The 23,632-nt window shown below is 36.1% G+C and overlaps 1 protein-coding gene across 11 annotated transcripts in view; it reads left to right on the forward strand.

Annotated features, from left to right (window-relative positions):
• RHBDD1 (rhomboid domain containing 1) overlaps positions 1-23,632 on the forward strand; it is a 73,498-nt gene that overhangs the window by 28,256 nt on the left and 21,610 nt on the right. For 3 of the 11 annotated variants that reach the window (XM_068953749.1, XM_068953756.1, XM_068953758.1), the window contains 5 exons: positions 5,984-6,505; positions 10,233-10,365; positions 18,794-18,882; positions 20,784-20,831; positions 22,378-22,497. In XM_068953749.1, coding sequence (XP_068809850.1) covers positions 6,073-6,505; positions 10,233-10,365; positions 18,794-18,882; positions 20,784-20,831; positions 22,378-22,497 — 823 coding nt within the window. In that variant the 5' untranslated portion in view covers positions 5,984-6,072. Of the gene's footprint in view, positions 1-596; positions 2,227-4,490; positions 5,294-5,983; positions 6,506-10,232; positions 10,366-18,793; positions 18,883-20,783; positions 20,832-22,377; positions 22,498-23,632 lie in introns of those variants that run through there. The other 8 variants (XM_068953754.1, XM_068953753.1, XM_068953750.1 and 5 more) reach the window with 8 other exon arrangements.

Here is a 23,632-nt window from a genome sequence, read left to right on the forward strand (position 1 = left end):
TGAGTTCATTTACCTTCTTGAGTTAGAATGGTAATCTGCTTTTTGGTGCTGTGCTTGGTTATTTCAATAACATTTGGGGTATTGACAGCAGTGAGCATAATAACACTTATACTGGGAAGTGTATATTCATCAACTGTTTGTGTATTTTACCATTATGATCTAAAATTGATTAGAAAGTAATCTTGTTGTTCTTTCCTCTACATGTAACGCTGCAGACTAAATTTTCCCCTCAAAACACCAAAAGCTAAGGCATGGTAAACTTGCAGAGCCCTTGTGCTTCACATTTGCAAAGTGGAGTCAGAGAAGCATTGTTTTGTTTTTATTGTATTATGAAGTCCTTGAGATAAATAAAGGAGTAGGCCTTTCAGGTGTAATTATGCAATTTAGGATTCTATCAGTGTAAATACTGCAGTCAGGTAGGGGAAAAAAGTCCTGACCTTAATTAAAGTAGTTAACTAACACTGAAGATAAAAAAAAAAATCATCTAACTGTGGCCTAACCTGCAGTCTGTTTTTGTTCTGATGTCAGTATTTTTGTTACAGCTATGACACCAACCTTACCTTCACCAGTACAGTAATTTATCTATAATTATTTGTGATTATTTTATTTGCTTAGCTTTAGTTGTATATGTGTAAAATGCATTCTAGCATTTTGAAAGGTAGTTGCTAATTATCATTTATTCTCTCATGAGAGGTGGATAGTAAAAATATTTATTAAACCTTGGCATGTCACTTTGTCATGGGAAGGAACTTAATGTGTCAACTGTAAAAGTGATATTATAATAGTATATAATTCTGACCACAGAGATTCAACAAGAGATGATACTTCAAAGAAAGAAATTATTGACTACTTGTTTGTCTTTCTAGCTACATTGGAAATGCTTTATCTATTTGATCATTTGTGGCATATAAATTTAGATGTGCAGAGAAAACTGTGTGTTGCTTTTAAGTCTTCTAAGCAGCAAAACGAATAGTAACATACTGTTGTTGTATGGATCCTGTGTAGATCCTGTACAGATCTTTCTAACAAAGAGAAACCTCATAATTTTTGAGGAGAGTTGCTGAAATTTAAAGACTTGGTTTTTATTCCTGCTTTTTCTGCCTGCTCTCCGCTACAGTAACTTACTGATTTGGCAATTGTAGCAGAATTTCTGTTACATGTAACTCACGTAAGCAAAAAGTATTCTTTTTGATGATATATTTATAATCAACTTCTTGAACAGAATAACCGATACTCAAGAGAGGCCTTTATATTAGGCTGTTCCATTCCAGGAGCTGATTTATATTGCACTATAAAAAGACTGATGTGAACTCTCCCTCCAGAGGAGGGAAAAGGGAGCATTACTAGTATTTGTGTTACCAGTAAATCCTTTTAAATATATATGAGACCTTGGCTGAGGCAGGTGGACAAAGTATCTACTTCCACAGTTATTGCCTATCAGAAGTAATAGTGAAAAGATCGGGGGGAGTGAGTTTAGTGGTAGATTAGTCACATAATATAGACATTCTGAATAATTTCCTGGGCCACGTTGTAGGGACATTTTTAGTAATTATTACTCTGATTTTCACAAACTGAGGGGGTTTTAAAGATTTTTGGTAGAGCAAATAATCTTTTTCATATTGCTACTACAGAAGCAGTGGTGTGTGTGTGTGTGGGGGGGGTTGTTTGGTTGTTTTTCCTTTTATCGTTTCCTTCTTGCCATTTGAGATTGCTAGTTATGATCAGATTCTGGCTGCTTAGAAGTTGCTGCTGTATAATGTCTAATTTGTGATCAGCTACGAGTCCAGCCGTTGTCTGAGCTGCAGACGTTATCTCTGCTGTTATCTTTTAAATGTGCCTGAGATCACTATATCCTTCTGCTTTCATTTCCTACATGGCATTCAATTCTAACTTCAAGTCTTCAATGTACCCAGTCAGCAACTATGACACTAAAGTCATAGCAATTAACAAGTTCCTTATGCCATATGGAGACTCAACGCTAAAATGTTAATTCTAGGAAAGGTCAGTCTTCCAGTTCTAAGAAACTGCCCAACTACCATGCCAGCTAGAGTAAGCCGTAATCTCGCTCGGTTAAAACTTACCTCAGCTCTAACAAAGTTGACTGTGTGTGGACTGTCGTTCCCTGGTGTACTTTCATCTGAAAAAAGAATTCGTGCATGCTGAGGCCGCTCCGCAATGTGAACTGCAGTGAAATTTGTGGGGACAATGGAGAGATTCACTTCAAAAGTAAGTTCCTCATCTGAACTGTAACAGTAAACCCGGGATTTTATCTTTCTGCGTAGGATTCTGGAATGCTAAGGTGCCTCTGTTACAAGTCATTTTTACAAGGCAACTTTATAAACTCCTGGCAGTTCTGTACTGAAGACTGGTGACAGATCTTTTGAAGATCAGAATCTACCATGCAAATAAAAGCAGAATCTAGAGCATGGCTACATTCAGACTGGATGGAAATGAGATGTTGTATTTCTCTCTCTATTCATAAAGTCTAGGTCTATGTCACGTTGATTTTTGACGTGAAGGGCACTGGTTTGGATTTCGTTTCACGTAAGCATGAATCAAAATGTTATGCCAAGGCATGCACTGTTCTGTCCATTTTGGGAGGACAAGGGTATCTAGGGACTCTTTTCCACTCACTTTGAGTTATAGCTATAGGAAAAGACAGTATAATATTTCATCTTAACTGGTATTTACTAAAATATTTACTTTATTGCATGATCTATCAGTAATATTAAGTCATAATACTTTATGATTGCCAAGCAAGTGGAGAGGGTTGTCACAGTAGAAATAAGTTTAAATGCTTTACGTTTGATTAGTACAAAACAAACAAACAAATTCCAAGAATGTTTAGTGCAGACATTTATCTTGAGTAGGTGACAAAAAATGTGGACACGTGGCAGCCTAGATGTAAGACAAATGTCCATTTCAAGCCTGTACCGGAAATTTGTACATTTTGGAGTGTGTGGCAAGTTTTTAGAAAAGAAAAAGGAATAAGTGCTTCATTGTTTCAAAGCTCATTAGACTTTTAATAAACAGAGTAGAGGCTGAGGAAGAATGTTCAAACAGTTGAAAGCATTATATGTTTAAAATGAATTGCATTCCAGAAGGCTCTCAAATAACCAGTTTGTTTTCCTTCTTATATATTTTTCCTTTCTCATGGAACATGTAATGTGTCTGGGCTGACATTTTTGATTACTTCCAATAATCGGAACGATTTATAACACATAGCATTACTGTGATCATGGTAAAGCATGCCTATTAATCTGTTACATGACTGTCGTACAGACATGGGCTACATGACAGTTCCTTTTCCTGGTGCACATATGTTAGAAGTATTTAAAGTGAGAATTAAAGAGTATCCAAAAAAAACTTCAGTAAGTGAGACTAGGTATTTGGCAATTTGGACAGCGTGGTATGGGAAGATTTTGGGATTTTCACACAGCTTGGGTTTAAGTGGTGCCGACTTATTAAGTTCTAACATTTTATGTGAACTTCTTTATCGTAGAAAAAATGCAGCTGTGCCAGTGGTAAAGGAAAAGTTGGGGTTTGAACAGATACGTAGAAGAGCAGCTTGGGGATGCGGGCATACATGCAGCATAGCATGTCATATGGGAAAACAGGGTGGCACATTAGGTACCATTAGTACTGGGGTTTGTTGGGTAATGTTAATAGTAGAAAGGCAAAGACTGATTAGTCCACTGCAGTAATCAGCTTGCACATTAAGAAGTCTTAACTCACTTGAGCTTTGTAGGGGCTACTACAACTGTGGTCTGTGTAGTTAGATCATGAGAATTAGAAACTGGTTTTTAAAGGTACCAGTGTACTTTCAGCTGTATGTTAAGCAGGGGTGGTATAAAAGCCTGTTCCCATTGTTTTCACTCTACTCTGGATAAGGCTTAGACATGACGTAGCATCTCGGAGATTAGAACATGACAAAAGTGCAATGAATTTCTTTTTATTGTAGCAAATAAGTTTATCTGCATTCTGTTCTGCTACAGTTATTTTGAGAATGCCGGCAGCTTTTTCTTCTATTTACTGTAATAAGGAGAAGTGAAATTTAAGGAGCGATCTAGAGAACAGAATAACTTAATTTGAGTAATGCTACTTATGTGTGTAAACTGGTATGGGATTATATGCTGCTTTTGTTTGCATTTAAGTTATAGTTCTTTTCAGGTGCACAACTCCGTGCAGCTCTCACAATCACTTCTGCCTTTATAGGATAACCTAATTCTGAGGTGACTTCTGTCTTTTCCATGTGTTTACTTACCTTGTATGGTACAACTCTGTCAATTGATTAATAATACTCTGCATGCATAAAGAAAAATGTATAGTAGTGTTGGCAGGCATACCAACTGTCTGCATGTAACTTTATAATACTTACTAGAAACGCGAAATTTAGTAAATCCTAGTAGACATAGTACAGAATGCTAAACTTTGTATCTTGAACTGTTGTCCTCTCTTTAACCGTGTCATTTCTTTCTGCTCTCTTCCAGAAGAAACACATTGTTGCTTGTTTATCTAAGCTAAAGATGTTGGTTGAGGGAATGAAAGAATATATTGCTGCCTTGCTTCCTTCAGACAAAGTAGGGGAGGAAATAATCTACCCTCTATTTAGCAGATCTTGTATACCCTCATGTGCTTTTACTTCGTCTTTCTACATTGAGGCATTCAGCAATTTTTTTGATGAGAGCAACTTGGACCAGGGAGAGAAAAACATGGTGAAAATCCTAGACTTAACTGACTCTCCCCTCCTCCTTCCAAGTGGAGTCTGGTTATGGGGGTAATCACATCAGAGTCTTGTTATCAGTACTGAAATCAGAATTACTTCAGGCTGGATAAACCTTGAAAAGTGTTATTGCTCTGGAGATCTCAGACTACTTAAGCATCAGTTCCATTCAGCTGGGTTGGCTAATCCTTCTTCAGATGTTTTTGAAATTTCACTGTAGCTCAGCTCTGAGTTGATTCAGGAAGAATATGGGCCATGGGCATGTGGCAATGGCTGGCATGTGATCTGACCCTCTGTAGAAAGGCTGTGCATCCAAGGAGGTGAATACATAGGTTCTTCTTAAACATTAATCCTTCCTGTACTTGTACCAGAGATTAACTGGTGCCCTAAGTTGGTTGAGCTGGTGATCTGCACTGGATGACAGATAACTTGCTGTCAGGCAAATTTGGATTGAGCTTGCAGAAACTGGAGTAGGCCACATAAAAAATGAAGAGCGAAAATGATGAGCATTTTCTGAATGCATATTTTGGAGCTAGACAGAAGTCTGGTAAAAAAGAATCAGCTGCAGAGGTAATGATAGTCAGTTTGAAATGGTAATGAAAATTAAGTATTAGTTTATATCCTACAAGTATTTTCCCTGTTGCATGCTTTTAAGCTAAAGTATGAATTCTAGTCATTGGGAAACTAGTAATATTTTGAAAGCTTATTATTAGGACTATTTCACTGTCTCTCTGTTTCTACTTGAAATAGTAAGTTTTAATTTTCATTCTTACTTGTTCTGAATATTTGTGAAGTTGGAAAGAAACATCATGAAAAAATTATATATGTAGCCAAGACAGGATGCCTGAAAACGGAGACTCCAGAGAAGTTTGTTTAAATCAATTCCCTTTCTGAAAGTTTCATTGGCTGTGAGTGAATCAGGATGTTAATGAGAACATGTCTAGAATGCCCAGGAATCTTATAGATGAAACAAAGCCTGTCCAGGAACATGAGAGAGAGGTTACAGACTCCTTTCTAATCATGATATCTATCTGAATTATTTGTATAAATCTTTTATTGGTGTCTCATACCAATTTAAGAATTGTAATAATCTTCTCATTTACTTCGTGTTCTGATTAAGACAGACATGCCTCAGCTGGTTAGTTTGAACAATTTGCTATGGTTTAAAAAAAATTAATGAATTTGAAAACACCCCTATGATTAATCATCATTAAAGAATATGTGTATGTAATAATGCAGTTATCTCTTATTTTCTTTCAGAATTTCCAAACTTTGTATGATTTTTTTCAATTCAAAGAGAAGACTAGAAATCAAAATAAACCTCAAGTTTCTTTGAGTAAGAAGTGACAATGCAGCGAAGGCAGAGAGGAGTCAGTACTGGATTGCTTTTCCTGTTTTATGAAATTTCTCAAGTTGGATTTCAGAACATTCCTCCTGTTACACTTGGGATACTTGCACTGAATATTATTCTCTTTTTGAATCCTCTGGGGGCACTATCTGAAGTGTGTATCAGTGTAAATGAAAGCTTCTACAGAAAGAATTGGCAGCGTTTACTGCTTTCTCCTGTCCACCATGCGGATGACAGGCATTTATATTTTAACATGGTGTCCATGCTTTGGAAGGGGATAATGTTGGAAAGAAAGCTTGGAAGCATATGGCTTGCATATATAATTGCAGTATTCTCGGTGCTCACTGGAGTTGTTTACATGGTACTGGAATACGTGCTTGCGGAAATTCTGGATGACCCTTCATATAAAATGAGTTGTGCTGTAGGTTTTTCAGGTAAGACGCAACTGATGCAATTTACTTGTGTAAAATTTATATTTATAGATACTATATGGCAATACTTGTGGAACGTATAAAATGGAGATGTACACATCCATGCGCATGTGTATAGCTGCTATGTCAGTAAAGCTATCCTTTTTTCTTTATAAATTAAAGCATATACTCTGAGTATGTTCATGTGATTGATTTCATATTTTTCTGACCAGCAGTGTCTTTATCTGAGAACATGGAAAATGTCATTACCCCAGTAGAATCATGTTTCTTGTTTAATGCCACTGACTGCTGGAAGTTCAGCACTTTGCATTTTTAATGCAGCCTACTTTCCTGGTGTAAATATTGCTTTGTTAGGTTCTGAAAAATCCTATCACTTTCCCAGAATTATTTCTGACCATCTTTTCTGGTACCACGTGTGCGCTTTAATATGGGCCCATAGTGTGGTCTTGACTTCACTCACTATAAACCTTTGACCTCCCAAATGAGAACTCCTCCCTTTTAAGGGAGCCTAAAGTTGAGGGGAAAAGTAGCACTACTCCTCTAGAATACTTAGGTCTCAATGACAGAAAGAAAAAAACCTATCATTAAAGGAAAAAACCCTCCTTTTCAACCTTTGAGAAAGATGCTTCAAGATCTTTGAGGGTTGTGGTATTCAAATAGGTACTAGTAGGAACATCCTGGTAGTAGCTCATCTGGAGCTTTAGACATTCTGTGGTCACCAACCCTTTGATAACAAGGCACACATGTTCTTGTATTGGCCATTATGGTGGCTGTAAGGGCCCAGAGTGCACACTGGGCAGTCCTGGTCTGGCTGCCTGCACCCATGGCCAGCTCTGTTATGGGGCAGCTGTAACCTGTCTCTGACTGCTGGGAAAAGAGCTATGTGAGGCAGAGCTGCACAGGTGGGAGAATCTCCATAGGTGACCTCTCTCCCTTTGCTCAGGGACTGCCATGAAGCTCAAGCCTTCAGCTTTTGTCCTTGCCTGAGCTACATTGCAGCCGCTGAGCCAGCCCCAACTTGCTGACTTGGCTTCCTAGCTTTCCTCAGCCCTGTTTTGTCAGCAGGAACTTTGCTGGGGATCTGGACTCTTGGCTGGTGCTGATTACTGTCGCTAGCCTGCTCTGCTTGGGACTGTTCCCCTGTCTGGGAGGTCACAACCTACCTGCCTTGCTGTTCCTATCAACTCCCCTCCCTTTGTAAAGCAGCACGCTCTTGCTGCTCCCTGATAATGACTGTGGTACCTGAATATTATTTATTAGTGGTAAAATGACTGAAGTATTTACACCTCATCTCAGCTGGAATTTCTAAGGTTAGCTCTTATGTGGTACTCCAGCTGTTGTTGGATGATCTTTGAGTGAGTGTGCTCTACTGTTCCCCATTACATCATTCTCTGTCAACAACTAGGCAGTGCTGCCATCATGCTGGTTCTTGCACCTCTCTTGTAGCAAGCTGAACTATAAGGTTTCATGGGCATAGCTATTTTCTGAGACCAGTTGTGAAGAAGTCTCCCTTTCTGGTATTCATTTCTGTATTCTGTCCTCTATGTGAGCCTTTTGCTATATGGTCCTATCAGCCCATACCTTAAAGCAGCTATTTTAGTATCATCCTAATTCTTTTTAGGCATGGGAAGGGTGAGTATTTTAAGAATTTGTAAGACTTCTTTATACTATGTTTCTTAATTGGGTAGTGTTCACTGTAATGTTTTTTTCTGCAGAATTAGTCTCCAGCTTCTCACATGGCTGGAGAGCATACCTTGCTGTCCCTTTCCTCAAGCCAATAGAAAGAAAGTTAGATTCAGTGTTAAGATTATCCAGGTGATGCAGCTTTGTGGCTTCCCATGGGCAAAAGGCACCAGGTTGCTGACTGCAGTGGTGCTGGCATGCAGGACAAGCATTGGTGATTAGTTAGATCAGGGTCATCATTGCATTCTTTGTAAGAGACTTGTCAGCCCTACTACATTCAGTGGAGTGTGTATTTTGGATATTTTTAGTGAACTGTCCTATTACCTTACTGGGAATAAGTCTATAATCTACTGAGCCGTTTCTACAGAGGACAAAAAGTTAGGTTTTGTCAATTCGGAAACTAACTAACTGGATTTTAATTTTCGTGTTCTAAAAGATGGTTGAGATTTAGTATTAGGTATTATGGCCTGTTCTGATGTGACTTACCTTTTGCAGCATCTCTGAGTGTTCCAAGCTTGGAAATGCATTGGACTGTCGCCTCCATGTACATGCGTTTGACCATTATTCAAGCAGTACATTAAGGCAGCTCTGACAGAATTAGTGTCCATAGTTGGTCTTTATAAACCTTCAACATCCTCCTATATAGGTCATTCCTCTTGAGTTGCAGGAAGTGGTGTATGGAACAAATGTTGAAGAAGAAAAAATGATTATTTTCCTGGTAACAACTCCTTCTTTGAGAGCCAGCCTGCATGTGTATTTATAATCTATCTACTTTTCCAGCTTTCAAGAGCCTTAAGATGCCTAGTTTTTTTTTTCCTTCTCTTCTTACAATTCAGTAAAACAGACCAGCTCATTGTTCCCCAGGGGATCCGTCAATACATCAGGCCTAGACAGTTCCGATGGATGTTTAAACCTAAAAAATTTGAAGCTGAATACACAAGGTTCTGGTGAGCCAAGGACGGATTGGATATAGACAACTGCTAGACTACGCTGCTGCTATTGAATATTTCTCTCCTCTGTTAAATTTTTACTTTCTGAATTTTTACTTTCTCTCCTCTGAAATTTTTACTTTACTTTTTGCTGCTTTCGGAGCAGCAAATAGCATGAGTCTGTGTGAGGGAGTGCGCGTTGGAGCACATAAACGCATTTGTGATTAGATTTGACCCTGGAAGGATCCTGGAAGGATCAATCTTCCTTTCCTCCAGGAAAGATTCCTGGAGAATCTTTCCATCACTGAGTAAGTTAAGGAGCTCTTGAGTTTTCTATGGTGTTAGAAGTGGAGGGGGGAAACTTTTAAAATATTTTTATTTAATATATCTATATCCATGTTCCACTCAGCTATTTTTCTTGTATCAAATCTTTTACTCAATTTTGCAGAGTTTTTCAAACAATTGTTTTCAGTTTCCTCTTGAAAGGAACCTTTCCAAAAACATTTTGAAAATTCCAGTAAAATATGTCAACTCATTCTGTCATATCAGCTCTTTCTTGCATGTTAAAACACTTGTATTCAATTAGTAGTGGTTATTTATTGTGATTAAAGGTGATTTCTCTGATTTTTTTTTTTTTCAGAAAGGCAGTGATTCTGGAGTATATGTAAGATTATTTTCTATTAATTCAGAAATCTTAAGTCTACTCTTAAGTTTCACAAATGCATCTGTTTGCCTTGTTTTCATTCATGGCTTTTCTCAACTCATGGAACGTTTTTTAATAGTTAATAATTTTGTACATTATTTTAAAATGAGAGTTTCAGTTGTAATGTTTGTATTGTTTTGAATACCTCAGTAGCTACAGTGAATGGGTATATGAGAAAGTGACTTAGAATTGGCTATGCTATACAAATATGTAAGTTGTAATGTGTTTTTAAAAGGCACTGAAAAGTATTACTGAAAAAGCAGCTTAGGACTATTGTTCTGGCATGTATCGGTATGCTTCCTGGTGCTGTGAAACTGCATGGTTCTTCAATTTTAGTTGTTTTTGAAGTCACTTCTTTTCTTTATTATTTAGGCCCAAGTGCTTCTCTCTTGATGTGACTTGTTCTTGTTTGCAGGAGTCTTGTTTGCTTTGAAAGTTCTTAACAACCATTACCATCCAGGAAGATTCAGCAATGTCCTTGGAATGCAGATATCCAGTAAATATGTATGTTGGGTGGAGCTGGTGGCAATTCATTTAATTTCCCCAGGGTAAGTGCATTTAATACTTCAAAGTTAGTAGAAGAGATCTGGAGTATCTGAGGTAGTTTGAAAACTTACGAGGTATGAGTAGTGCCTGGCTGCTGTCCAAATTGAGTATTGAGGCTACAATTAAGTGTTGAGGATACAATCTGCTTTTTTTTCCTCAGCCTCTTCTAGCCTGACCATGTTTCAAAATGAAAAAATGGAATACTGTGCTTATGAAAGATAACAAGGGTTCATGGGAAAGAAAAAGGGACATACACGTTCAGCAAAACAAGCTAACCTGAGATATATTGTAGTGCCAAGGGCTTCATTAGCAAAAGAGCATTCCATCGTTTGCTTTGTATTTCTCTCCTAGTCCCAAATGTCCATTTATTCCAGTCACTCCTTTAATTTATGATAAAACCATTATCCAGTATCCTGCTACTTTTTTTGCAGTTTCACTGTCTCTTGCTGATTAGCTTGTTCAGTTTTTCTTGACGCTCTGTTCTGCCAAAACAGTTTGCCTGCTCTCTGCCCCTGTCAAATTAGTGCCTTCCTTTTCTTTGGCAACTGATTTTTGGAGTTGTAGTTGCAAATCAATAGTTTTTTGTTACAGTATTTTATAACTGTCAGCTATACTGGAGAATGTATGTGAAACATAAAGCCACCAACCTTACAAACTACCAACTCACAATTTACAAACAAAATTTCCCACTTTTCAGAAAGGTTTAAAAAAAAGAGAGGAAGTGAGACTGAGATGCTCCTCATCATATACTATTATATAGCAGTTGAAACGTTTCTTTGCCCAGAAAAAGGAGAAGAGTGGCCAATTATTACCGATCCTAAACACTGTTCATACCATTTTTATGACTTACTGCCTGATTGACTGCAGCAAGGAATCTCAAATTAAATGACAGAGGAGAACTGCAGTACTGAAGTACTCTCTGTTCCGAACACAACTTTAAGTGTGGGCTGAGAGGTCTCTTACATGGTCTCTTACTGCAGGTATTAAACCAAAGTTTTCAGTGTTTTGATAGGTTTTAGCAGTTATTGGCTTTCAGGCATCTGGTAAAGTTTTCCAGATCTGTGAAAGATGTTGTAATCCATAAAATGTATAAATTGTCTTATTTGAGCTATTTCCATTGTCTAGATTAGTTCTACCCTTAGTTTCTGTTCTAGGTTTCTCTTCATAACTGTTTCTAGATAAGCTGCGTGGATTAGTGTTGATTTGAGACAATTCTGTCAACTTCAGATGCTTATTAGGGTTCGTTCTTCTGTCAAATTAAGACGCTTATTAGAGTTCTTTTTTCTCAAAAAAAGAAGATTCTGCAAACTGAGAGCTATTGCAGTTTTTAAAGAGCAAGAAGAGAGTAACAAATCTACATTTGGCAGCAGAGATGCAGGTCACGCGTAAGCTAACACTTGGAAATGTGTTATATGGTTATAACTTATTATGAATCAACAATGAAAATCGTTTTTTTCTTCATTTCACATGGGTTTCAGGAGTCCACAGGACCTCAAAATAGCTGAACAAACTGTAGTCAGAACAAGCAATCATCAGGAGGAATACTGAGCTTTTTGTTAACGGGTTAAAATTTTATTTTTATATATAAAATATATATATATAGTATATGTTTGGAAATATAGCAACATACTTTGACAAATTTGTTTGCAAATTTTGATTTCCTTCCCACTCCCCCTTCTCAGTCCCAGCTCTGGTACAGCCTCTAGTGTGAATATAAATATTTTATATAGCTCTAATATTTAAATACTTACCTGACGAGACCTTTTGTATGCACCTCTTTTCCTATTTAGTCTGCTCTTTAATTGCTCGTTGTTTAATGTTTAGAGATATCACTGAGTCATCACTGGTTATCAGTCATATTTACTGTTGAACAGTTTTATTGATGAGTTGTCTTGCTGTGTTGATACTGGTAAAATTCATTGACTTTGAATCAGCAAGTCAAACTGAGGGAGAATGAAAACATTTTTTCTGCTGTAACATCTTGACTGTTACAGCTGTTGAAATCAATGAATTGGCTTATTCTTGCTTGACAAACATTTCTATTGCTTTGAATGAAGATTTCCTGACATAACTTTACCTGAAGTACTAGCTTGTTTTCCATAATAATGTCAAACTAGTGAAAGCTGTAACAGCAGCGTAATTTGGTTAAGCACGGTATGTGCTCCGCATTTCTTGGTTTAGTTGTAGACTATCCATTGACCTGAGAAAGAGAATTAAAAAGCAAACCAAAATCACATACCTTTAAGTCTTAAGCCCCTTGCTTGTTAATTGCGGGAGCTGATCAGTAATTTTAATTTATTTTGGAAAAAAAAGTCTTTATCCGGTGCCTATCACTGCACTAACGTTCTTCCTTTCTATTGCAACAGAACTTTAATACTAGTCTTATTAGAAATCATTATGTCATTGTAACTCATCAAGTAAATATTGTTGAATGAGCACTTCTAATTCGATAATAGGATCTCCCTGCTTGTTTATTCTGCGAATCTGTTTCTGTTACAGTGGCTGGACATAGTAAAATGTGCTGGAGAGTTGACTACTTAGAGAGTTGGCTGTTGATTTTTTTTTTGTTGTTGTTGTTTTTGTTTTTCCCTATGTGATCACTTAATTTGTTCTAAGTTATGTTCAGAGAGGTTGATCAGCACTGATAAAGTAACTACATTGCCTGCTTTCCAAGCAAGATTTAATTGTGTAGCAAAGGGTGTAAATTGTAGGTGACTACCTGCTTGATTTAATTTGGAAATTAACTGTATATGTCTATACGAACACATGGATTTGATCCCATTGTCTCAAAAATCATTTTTTTTCAAAATAAATAGCTCTAGATTCTTGCAGTATGTCACTTTGCTATTACTGGTTTGTTCAATGAACACCTGCTTTCTAGCGTAGCCTTGGAATAGGAGATGCGTGGAAATGAGATCTTGTCACAAAAGTCTGCAGTAATGGCTTAAGTTAAATACATGCTATTGATGCTAAATAAGTGGCTTTGTGCTGTGACAGAACGGCGTGCATAAATGATAATACCTACTAGACTTTTCAGTTTGCTGTTAGTGAGAAATTTTCAAGGTTAAATGATAGATGCAGGTTTTCTTGTGCTGTTTGCTCTTTCAGGTGACTGATATATCAGGGCTGAAACAATCCAGGATGAATTCACTAACAATGATGAGGGGTTGATTTGAATTCAGCGTAAGGATCCCAGAACAATGTTAATGTAAAAATTGATATAATACTGTGGGAGGCCTGTAAACATTGGGTCAAAATCTCTAATACATGAAAAGCAGATGACATCCAAATAGTTTTCCCTCTAATGATACCCATTTTCATGAAAATTACACTGCCAAATGAAAAAGTATAATGAATTCTGTTTAGAAGTTTTTTTTTTTTTTTTAAATAATGTGCACATCAGCCTGATGGTGAATGTCTTCAGGAAATAGTATTTAGACATATTGCATAATTATCATTAGTATGAAGTGAATGGTTGAGATAAACAAGCTCTCTGGGGTTACCTAAATGTTTAAACAAAAATTAAATGAGATATCATTTGAATTTCTTTGTACCAGGGAGAAAAATAGTTAACACTGATAATGTTCATTGGCATTTAGAGAAACAGCATGCAATTTAAAAAGTCAAGAACTCTGGTTTTATTCCCACTGAAAGTTCAGTTTGTATTGAACAAACTGAAAATTGTGCTGTGAACAAAATAATTCTCAATTTGTCTTTATTAGCAATCAGGTAAAAAAGCAGTAGATTATCATGTTGCAATTGGGAGAATGCTTCTTTGTTAGTCAATCTAAAAAATAAGTTAGATTTTTGTATACACAAATATACGCTGAAGTTAAGCTATTGCTCTTAAGAATAGTGTACAAAAATCTGTTTTTGAATGGGGCTTGCTTTATGACTAATATAAAGTTATTTATTAAATCTGGGGTTATTTTACTGTATATAAAAAGCAGAAAATTAGAGTAGCCTCCGTTTTCTGGATTAGACAAGAAAATGAGTGGAATTTGTAATACAAGTGAAAGGAGACTTGATAATATGTGTTTGAACAAAACTTCTTCAGGCAAAACTTCTTTTGTGCTTTTTGTTAACTGTGTTTGTTCATTTGAGCAAAGATCTATGGCAACTAGGTATAGAATTTGCATATAATCCTGCTTTTCGAAAACAACTGTAGTTTTGCCATTAACTGTAGCGTCCGTCAGATAAAACTCATACAGCCTGATAGGCAAGAAATCCATTATGCCAATTTTTTAAAGGCAATCTACTGAAAATTAAAATTCACTGTAAAAATGTAGTAAAATGTCAAGAAGATTGACACTGAAGTATTTATGCGAATTAGTGGTTCAATTATATTTAAGTTGTTCATTGGAAGTAGGAGTTTCCGCTTCGGACTAAAGTGTATGGATAGAAGAACGTTAATTGCTTGTGTGAAACAGTCTTTTATATAATTTTTTATATATCAAAACAATTTCAATCCACATTTTTGTATCAAAGAAGAACGATTATAGAGGGTCTGAACTCCCTACTCTTTTGGAATGAATACTTTGAATAATAACTTCAGAAGTAAAAACATATTTACCTGTATGTAATATAAAATTATCAATATATAGACTAATGTGCTTTTAAAGATAATCACTGTCTCAACCTCCGATTCCTCTTTGCAGAGCCATAGTAGCCCTCTCCTCTTCCCTTGCTAATCAGAGGCAAATGTGGGAGGGAGTGAGCCCTGAAGCCAGCAGGATCTGGGAGGCCTCTGCCCGTTTTGGATGGAGACCCCCTCTCCTCCCCCCCAGTTTCTCCAGGCAGTCCGTTCTAGTGTGTAATTGTTGTCAGCTCTCTCTGTGTGACTTATGTCTGTTACTCCTTATCTCATGGATAGCAAATGTGGAGAGTCCTATTTGTGACAGTCTTTTGCATATTTTAAGGTAATTATATCCATCGCTGGTTTCTTCAGTAGATTAAGAGACTATGATTCCTTCAGCCTTTCCGCAGAAGGCATGGTTTTTAGACTTCCTGTTGGTTTTGTTGCTCTTCTTTTTGTGCTGTATGCAAAACCGGGCTCAGTTCTCCAGCTGAGACCTACCACGGCTGTACGGCGTGGAAGGTTACTTCCTGTGTCTCCCAAATGGTACTCCTGTTTATGTATTCCAATTAAAATACGTGCCTTTTCTTTAGTAGCGTGACGTGTTGCTCTGTGCTTTGTCATGTGAGTCCCTGCGTACCTCAGATTCCGTCCCAAAGCTCTCCTACTAGCCGGTTACTTTCAGCCTGCTTACATAGTTGCTCATTTCAGTGGTAAGTTCAGAACTTTGTGTTCGGTGTTGCTGAATTTTTCTTCCAAGCCATTACTTAATTCTCTCTAGGTTGTTTTAAATTCTACTGCTGTCACCACGGAGCAAAACCTAAACTTCAGCGTATCGCTGGGTGGTTAGTGTCATTTACCAAGATATTTGCATAATCAGCTTGCTCCTTTTCCTGGCTACCACTAGGTTGTGTGTTTAGGGTGATCCTTAGTCACTCAGAGAGAGAACATTATGCTCGTAGTCTTCCTGATTTGGTAATAAGTATATGGCGCTGTCTCCAGTACTCTTTGCTTTTCTCAAGCCCTTCTAATGTCAGTATACATCACTGTAAGTACTGCTGTGGCTCAGGTTATAAACAGCCTTAAAGAGAAATCCAGTAGCACATAGCTTACTCTGTACCTATATTACTCTTACTAACTCTACATTAGATTTTGCTGCATAGTTATAGTTTAAGTATTATTTGCTCAGTTGTTTTGAGAAGCGTGAAAATTTTTAATAAAACAATTTTCTTTGTAAAGTCATTTAGTATCTGTATGTGTGTTAGATGTTATATGTTAGATGTTTGGAAAATACGTCTATAAAATGTTTTTCACGCTACATGTAGAGAGTAACTAGCATTGCCAAAAAAATCTTATGCAATCATTTGAGTAAATTACGATATAACAAACTATAAAATATTGCTGCAAAAAGTGGTATTTAACTTGACTGTAACATTAAACATTTTGCTTATGTAAGTATTTACAAATAGTAATTAGTAATTACAAGGAGCAAGGCACTACTGTTAACCACATTTCAAATCAGTTGTATGACTGCATATGAGGAAAATTTGATTTGATTTATCAAATATTACACTCATTTTGTGCATGTCAGTGGTATCATAACAGGGTGACCGTGTGTCTGAATCTTATTTTTCATTTAGAGTACCCTATTTAAACTTTTTAATTGTTAATTTGAATCTTATTTTTCATTTAGATTACTCTATTTAAACTTATTTGTTAATTCCTACTCTTTGAATATAATTTACAAAAAAAGGAGTGAATGGTGTTTGGGGTGTCTGTTGTGCTAAACTGTTCAATGGACATGAAATGGAAATCACCCCTTTGCTGAAGGCTTCTAAAAATTAAATGTTTCTGCTCATTTATATTGTATTAAATGTATAGCTTCATTGTATTACGATCAAAGACCTTGATTTTGCATTTTGTGGAACAGTGTTATGCTCAGATAAATCCAGATGAGCATGAACATTTTCTAAAATGCTTCCAGGAATATAGGTGAGTCAATAATCTCATGTTGGTGAATTCTGGAGTAATGCATTTTAAAATATTTGGTATTATCTGTGTACAGATGTCACACTTTCAAATCAGGCAAAAGGGTACTTTTTGTAACTTGAAATCTGAAATTAGTTCCTTATAAATAGTTTATTTTGCTAACTACTTCTTACCTATAATTTTTCACAGCAGCATTTATGTGTTACTCTTAAAAATTGCTGATAACTTGTGGGAGAGAATGGCAGCTCTGCATAACAGAATGCAAGTTCGTGGTTCAGTAGATGGCAAATGACTGAATTGAGATTTGATCTTTATCTCCCTCTAGTGACACATGTGTTTTCTCGTATATTTCTACCAATGGTATCTGTAAGTTGTATTAACATAAGTACATGTGCTGTCATTACCATATCTATGTGGCTGCTTTGGATTTCTGACCAGAATGTAAAAAAATCATGTTTAGATCTATTATTAATTTAGACAAGGGTTTTGTTTCTGCTTTATAAAGGGGAAAAAAAAAGTTGAGTTACTGGAATTGCTGACAACAGGTAAAAATCTAATAAACTGAGTTATTTATAATCAGATATGCTAGGAAATATTTAAAAAATATTTAGTATATTGGCCTCTCTGGGATTATAGCTTTTATAACTTCATAATAAAGGCAAACAATTTTAAATAGTAATATTTAAATATAATTTAAATACTGATCTGGTTAAAGTCTTTTCACTAAATTATTTGTAATTTGAGTGCTGGAAATCAGTTTATGAATTGATCAGGTACCCCATATTCATGGTAGTACCTGAAGCCAACCTCTTCATTCTCTTCTACCTTTAACTTACGCTTCCATGTTGATGATTTGTCAAAAGACTTTAGGACCTTTTCATTCTGTATACAAGTGGCCGATGATATTTTTTAAAGAAGATGTCAGTATGTTTAGAAAAGAATTTGGATCTCAAGATTTCACTCATTTTGTACTTTTAAGTTTTTGGAGGCACTGCGTTCCAAAAATGTTGCGACAGGTGGATCTGCGTTCAATGGTCACCTCAAATAAAATGATTCTAGGAGAGAATTCTAGGAGATTCTTGAGAGCACCCCAGTAAGATACTATATTTATGCATTCTCTTAAAATGTAAATGGTTCTGGTAGATCCTACCTAGACATTTCAGTGTAATCTACAGATTTAAGTTCTATAGATTAAAACTAGTTTCCTACCTCAATAAAATTTGTACTTCAAATGCTTTTAGGTGAGCAATATTCTGTCCTTTAGACAGTTAAAATGCTCTCTCCTGATGAGTTTTCAATTTCTTGAAGGTATCTGTTGAATACATTTCTGTAACTGTTTATACCCACTAATTTTAGGGAAGTTACAGAGAAAGAAGACTTGGCACTTTAGTCCATATTGTCTTGACGGTGTTAGATATTTCTAGGAAGCATGAACTGGCAAAATTAAATAACTCTCATAAGGAACACTGAAGTAAACTAACTACACGATTAACTGTATGGCTCAGACTTTAATGTGGTAGAGCCGCAGTTCTCAAGCACAGCCCTAGAGGCGGGTCTGCTTGCTACTTTTCCTCAAAATGAGCATGGTAAAAAATGCAAAGAGGGTTTTGTAAACTGCACAGGTGGGTTCAATTAGAACACTTAACACTTTAAAATTAGAAATTAGAATATCTCTAGTTCAGAGCAGAAATTAATGAATCTTTGCATTCCCCTGTGTCTTTGCAGGCAAGTCCTTTCTCTATGCTTGGTCTCAGTCTAGTAACTCAGGAACTTTCTGGTTTACAACAAAATTTGCAGTCCCTTGTTTGGGTCCCTAACAAAAAAGCCTTCCTTTCCCTCACTCACAGGTTCTTCTTTTTTCCTAGGAGTTCTTTTGCTGGGCATTTGGCAGGGATTCTGGTTGGACTGATGTACACTGTGGGTCCTCTGAAAAAGATCATGAAAGCCTGTGCAGGTATATAGTTTAGTTCAATTTGTGAAATCTGTATAAGCAATGTTTTATTTTTAAAATTCAATAAATCTTGCATACAAAAATTCAAGTTTTTAGGCAATTAAGGATATGCTGGTTATTAAACAGAATGCAGAAGAAAAACTCAGCTTCTCTTTAGTATGGATGATAACCAATAAATGTATTATTCAGGTGTTTGCACTTAGAGCAATAAATATTACCATTATTTTAAAATGTGTATTTAAAATAAAAAGTTCAGGTAAAATGTGAATGAAAAATATAATTTTAAACATAGTGTAGTGAACCTATGGGAAATATGCCAGAACACAGTATGTTTATATGTTGATTTGTGTTACTTGTATCTGTTCTAGTGGAAGTTCCTATCTTTTTCAAAAGATTGTGATGCTTGAGAAATTGTTACGAGGTTCCCCAGCCTTTCCAATTGTGTATTAGTACACGTTTTATACGGTAGAAACATGCATTCACACACTTTAAATCTGATATTGTACATTTTTAGGCTAACAATCTGTTTTTAAAAATAGCCCTGCAAACTTTTATATGAACAGTGCCATTAACTTGAGTGTTTTAACTACACAGACATCTAAGCCCTGTCATAATAGTTGTGCTAGGATTGATTGTCAGAATATGCCCCCACCCCCTTTTTTTTTTTTTTTTGTCTTTTCACAAATGCAAATGTTTGAACGCAGGGCTTTGGATCTTCTGCTGTGCCTATTGTTCTTAAAATAATGCTGAGTTCCTGACAGATACTCTTTGTTATGATGAAAGATTTCCAGTAATGAGAAATACTTATGTTTGGATTACTTAACGTTTTGGACAGCTTGTTCATGACCTTACCATGATACTGACCACAGATATGGTGTTTGTATAGTAAGAAGTTATTCATTCAGATGTTTGTGCTTTTTAATTTTAAACTGAAGTTTTATTTCAACTTTCTGAAGCATTGACTTCAGCTCTTGGTAAGTCATCCAGTAGGTTGCTAACTTGGAGGTGTAACCTGCTTGCTCTCAAGCTTGAAGTACATGCACAGTTTGCAGTTTGGTGATAAAACCTCTGAATCATAGATGTTTAGCAGTTTTAAGTGGAAAAACTCAGACTGAAGCATCAGATTTCCTACCCCTCTGGAGTGAACAGGCATAAAGCCACACCTCAGCTAAACATTATTTCGTGTTTCTGTGGCATGGGGGGACTATCTGACGACTATTAGGACAGTAAAGAATCGCAACAGGTTTCCTAGGGAGGTTCTGCAGTCTCCATCCTTGGATGCTTTCAGGACCTGACTGGATTAAACCATGGGGTAACGTGGTCTGGTGTCATAGCTGACCATGCTTTGTGTAGGGGATTGGACTAGAGACCTCCTGAGGTCCCTTCTCTCATCGATTGTTCTATGGTTCTATGATAAAACATATGGTACGGTTAATGAAACATGCTTTGGAGATCCCACAGCTATGAAGGTTATTGTGCATGTAAGAACTAGAGGGAGGAGTTTTCCAGCACACAAGTAATTTTTTTTTTTCTGCTTATGCAGCAGAGCAGAAAGAGTGTAATGCTGTTCCAGTCCTCAGTTTTCTCAATGTACAATCTCACTGAAGAAATTTTTCATTATATGTTCTGGAGAACATTTTTTAGGTTGGTTTTGCATTTTTCTACTCTATATGGATATATTGTTCTATCACTGCATGCTAATATAAAATCTGGAACCAAATACAAGCTTGCCAATATTCTCTCACCAATGCAAAAAAAAGTTTATAGAAACCTGTAATTTCATATTTGTATCATATGAAACAAAGACTGTGAAAGAAACAATATTTTAAATTTGATTTTTCTCTTTTTGAATGGAACATGTGATTTTATTCTAATAGTACATGCATCATTCTTCTTCTATTTAGGTGGCTTTTCATTCACTGACCCTGCCAGACAGAGGGACTACTACTCACGTAAGTGATCTCACGCAGTTAGCTAAAAGCTTCTCAGCTTTAAAAAACATGGAGACCGTTTTTACTAATGATTAAAAAAAAAAAAAAACAAACTGTGGAAGAGCTAGTTAACTGGAATCTTATTATATGCAAAGCCTTCTGCATATATGTATGCCTGCTAAGTTTGTACTACTTCTATGCTCTTGTCTCACCTTTCCTTTTTTGGGAACTGTGAGGGAGTATTTTGTATAAGAGACTTCATCTCAAATTAAGGTCATGACTTCATTAAATGCTACCCTAGGGAAATACCATCCCTCTTGCAAAGGGTGTGGTAGGGGGAAAGTTGTGGCTACAAGAAGCAGCCCATAGAACCTTGGTAGATCTGCCAATAGTAGATTTGCTCTAGCAAATTTTATCTGTTCCATTCTAAGATTTTTTTTTTCTCCTCTGACAAAGGAACTTCTTTTGAACACTTTTTCTAAATCAAGTAATTCCCTTGGGAGAAATGCATGCAAAAAGCAAACTCCTTACCAGAATAAATTTAGGCTATCTTCACTAGGTGTAAGATGGAGACTTAGCTGGATTATTAGAACACTTTGAGCATAGCATGTTTGATTTACTTCTCATGCAGAACATTGAGTCATTATATATGGAGTGTAGAATATGTTGTCTGGAAGGAATAGAAGAGTAGCAAGCTATGGTGGACTGTATGTTGGATCAAATCAAAGGGTTGTATAGCCTAGCATATCCTATCTTCTGCAGTGATTTCTACTCTTCCCTAGGCATCTACTGTATAACAGGATAAATATATAGAGATGACTCTCGTGTGTTTGGGTGGATGATGGTTTGTTCATACTTGTTTTCGACAAACTTCTGAAATAGTGGAAGTGCCTGGTGGTTAGCAGTGCAGACAACAAGTGATGGTTGTGACAGTAGATGAGATCTATGGTGTGTTTTTCCCAGAGCAGATGTAGTTGTTCAATAGCCCAATACTAGCTGTATATATTGGTGCAAAAAACTTTCAGAATCTTTAGCCATGTGTTTTGTAGATCCAAACACTACTTGGAGCCAGGATGACATTGATAGATACCATTGATGGACAGTAGGGTGAAATGAAACACGGGTTGGGGAAAAAAGCCTGAAATCTACCTGTTTTGCTGCTGCTGTGCTAATGACTTTAATAAGGCCTGCTAGTATTCACAGTTAAATGTTGAAAGGAGATGATGAAAATTCTGCCTTTCAATTTCAGTGTGAAACTTTTCAATAATGGCAATTCTATAACACTCATTTAAAAACGATGATATAAGAACCAGGTGTTTGATCTATTGTTCTGTTATTTCTGTCTCTCCTGTTACTGTAGTTTGATTTTGTAAATTGGGAAACTGTCATATGTTTTTTAATTCACAGTATATATCCTAAAAGTAATGGCACTTCTAATCATTTGTTTCCTTCTGCAATTAGAATAAACTAATTTGTGAAGGAAAACTAGCATAAAAGTAATATCTCATTTCACTGTCTCCTAGTGAGTAGCAGCAGTTTATTTTCTTCTTTTTTTTTATTGTTTCAGAGTATTATAATCATCCAGGTTATCAGTACAGCACACCAAGGAACTACGATGTTTATACAGGTGGACTTACTGAAGAGGAGCAGCTTGAAAGGGCAGTGCTTAACAGTCTTAATGAAAGAGGTAGGAAACTTATAGCATCTTGTATTTCAAGTTATGACTAATACTGAAAAGGGATTTTAAAATGTCTTATTCATTGTTTGTTTCCAATATTTTGAAAATATTCTACTCAGAAACAGAGTTGAAGAAAATTGCCTGGTACAGTTTTCAGAGAATGCAATGTAAGGATGTAGAATCATTTTTTTTGTGTAAAATGCATTTATTCATAATTGTTTACTGTTTGATTACATTGTTAGTACTATGGTGAAATGCTTTTATAACGAAAAAATGGAGTCAATGAAGCTGCTCTGCCAAAATGTCTTACTATACTGTAAACAGTAGTATCAGGCAGTATAAGAGAAGAATTGATGTGTTCCCGATATTTAAACCGTCTATGTCTGCCTGTTTTTGCTTTTTATGCATATTTAATTGAGGAGCAATGTACTATCTTCTTACTCTTCACGTTATCCTTTTCCACTTTAGAGAAAGCTTGTACTCTAGCTTTTAGCTGAAAGACCTAACAAATAGAAATGTTAAGAACTAAAAATACTGATTTTGACTGAAATGTGTTAGTTGGTTTAAAATATACTCATTGGGATATATTTTGTCTTTTTATAGTGCAAGTGAAGTCAAAAGGGAAAGAAAAAAATACTTTATAGAAAATATTTCTCAGATTCTGAAAACTTAAAGAACTGAGGGAAAATCTGTTTGTTAGAACTTACAGTGCATTATTAGAGCACAACGTGTACAACTTTCACACAAAGCTAAGGTTTTTTAGATTTATGTGATTATAAAAGGACAGAAGTTAACATGGTATACGTTGGTATCAGGATAGAAAAGTTTTTTTTTTTTTTTAATCAAATACGTATTTCTTGCATGCCAATGTGGATTCTATTGGGAATTCGGCCAAAGGCTTTAGGTCCTTCTTAACAAATCTGAGAGATTTCGTTTCAATTTTTTGACGCTATAACATTTAATCTTAATAAAAATAATAACGTGACTAGATACTTAAAAATGTTACTTTCCTTCTTTTTTGTTATCTTGTGATTTTTAAATTCCTGAGTGCAAGGAAGCATTCCTCAGGAAAAGGAGGTAGAAACGCCCCTACTCCTAACTGCAGCTCTTTCAAATTCAATGCACCATTCATAAATCTCTGCTC

The sequence above is a fragment of the Struthio camelus genome, chromosome 9 (genome assembly GCF_040807025.1).
Source record: "Struthio camelus isolate bStrCam1 chromosome 9, bStrCam1.hap1, whole genome shotgun sequence".
NCBI lineage: Eukaryota > Metazoa > Chordata > Aves > Struthioniformes > Struthionidae > Struthio > Struthio camelus.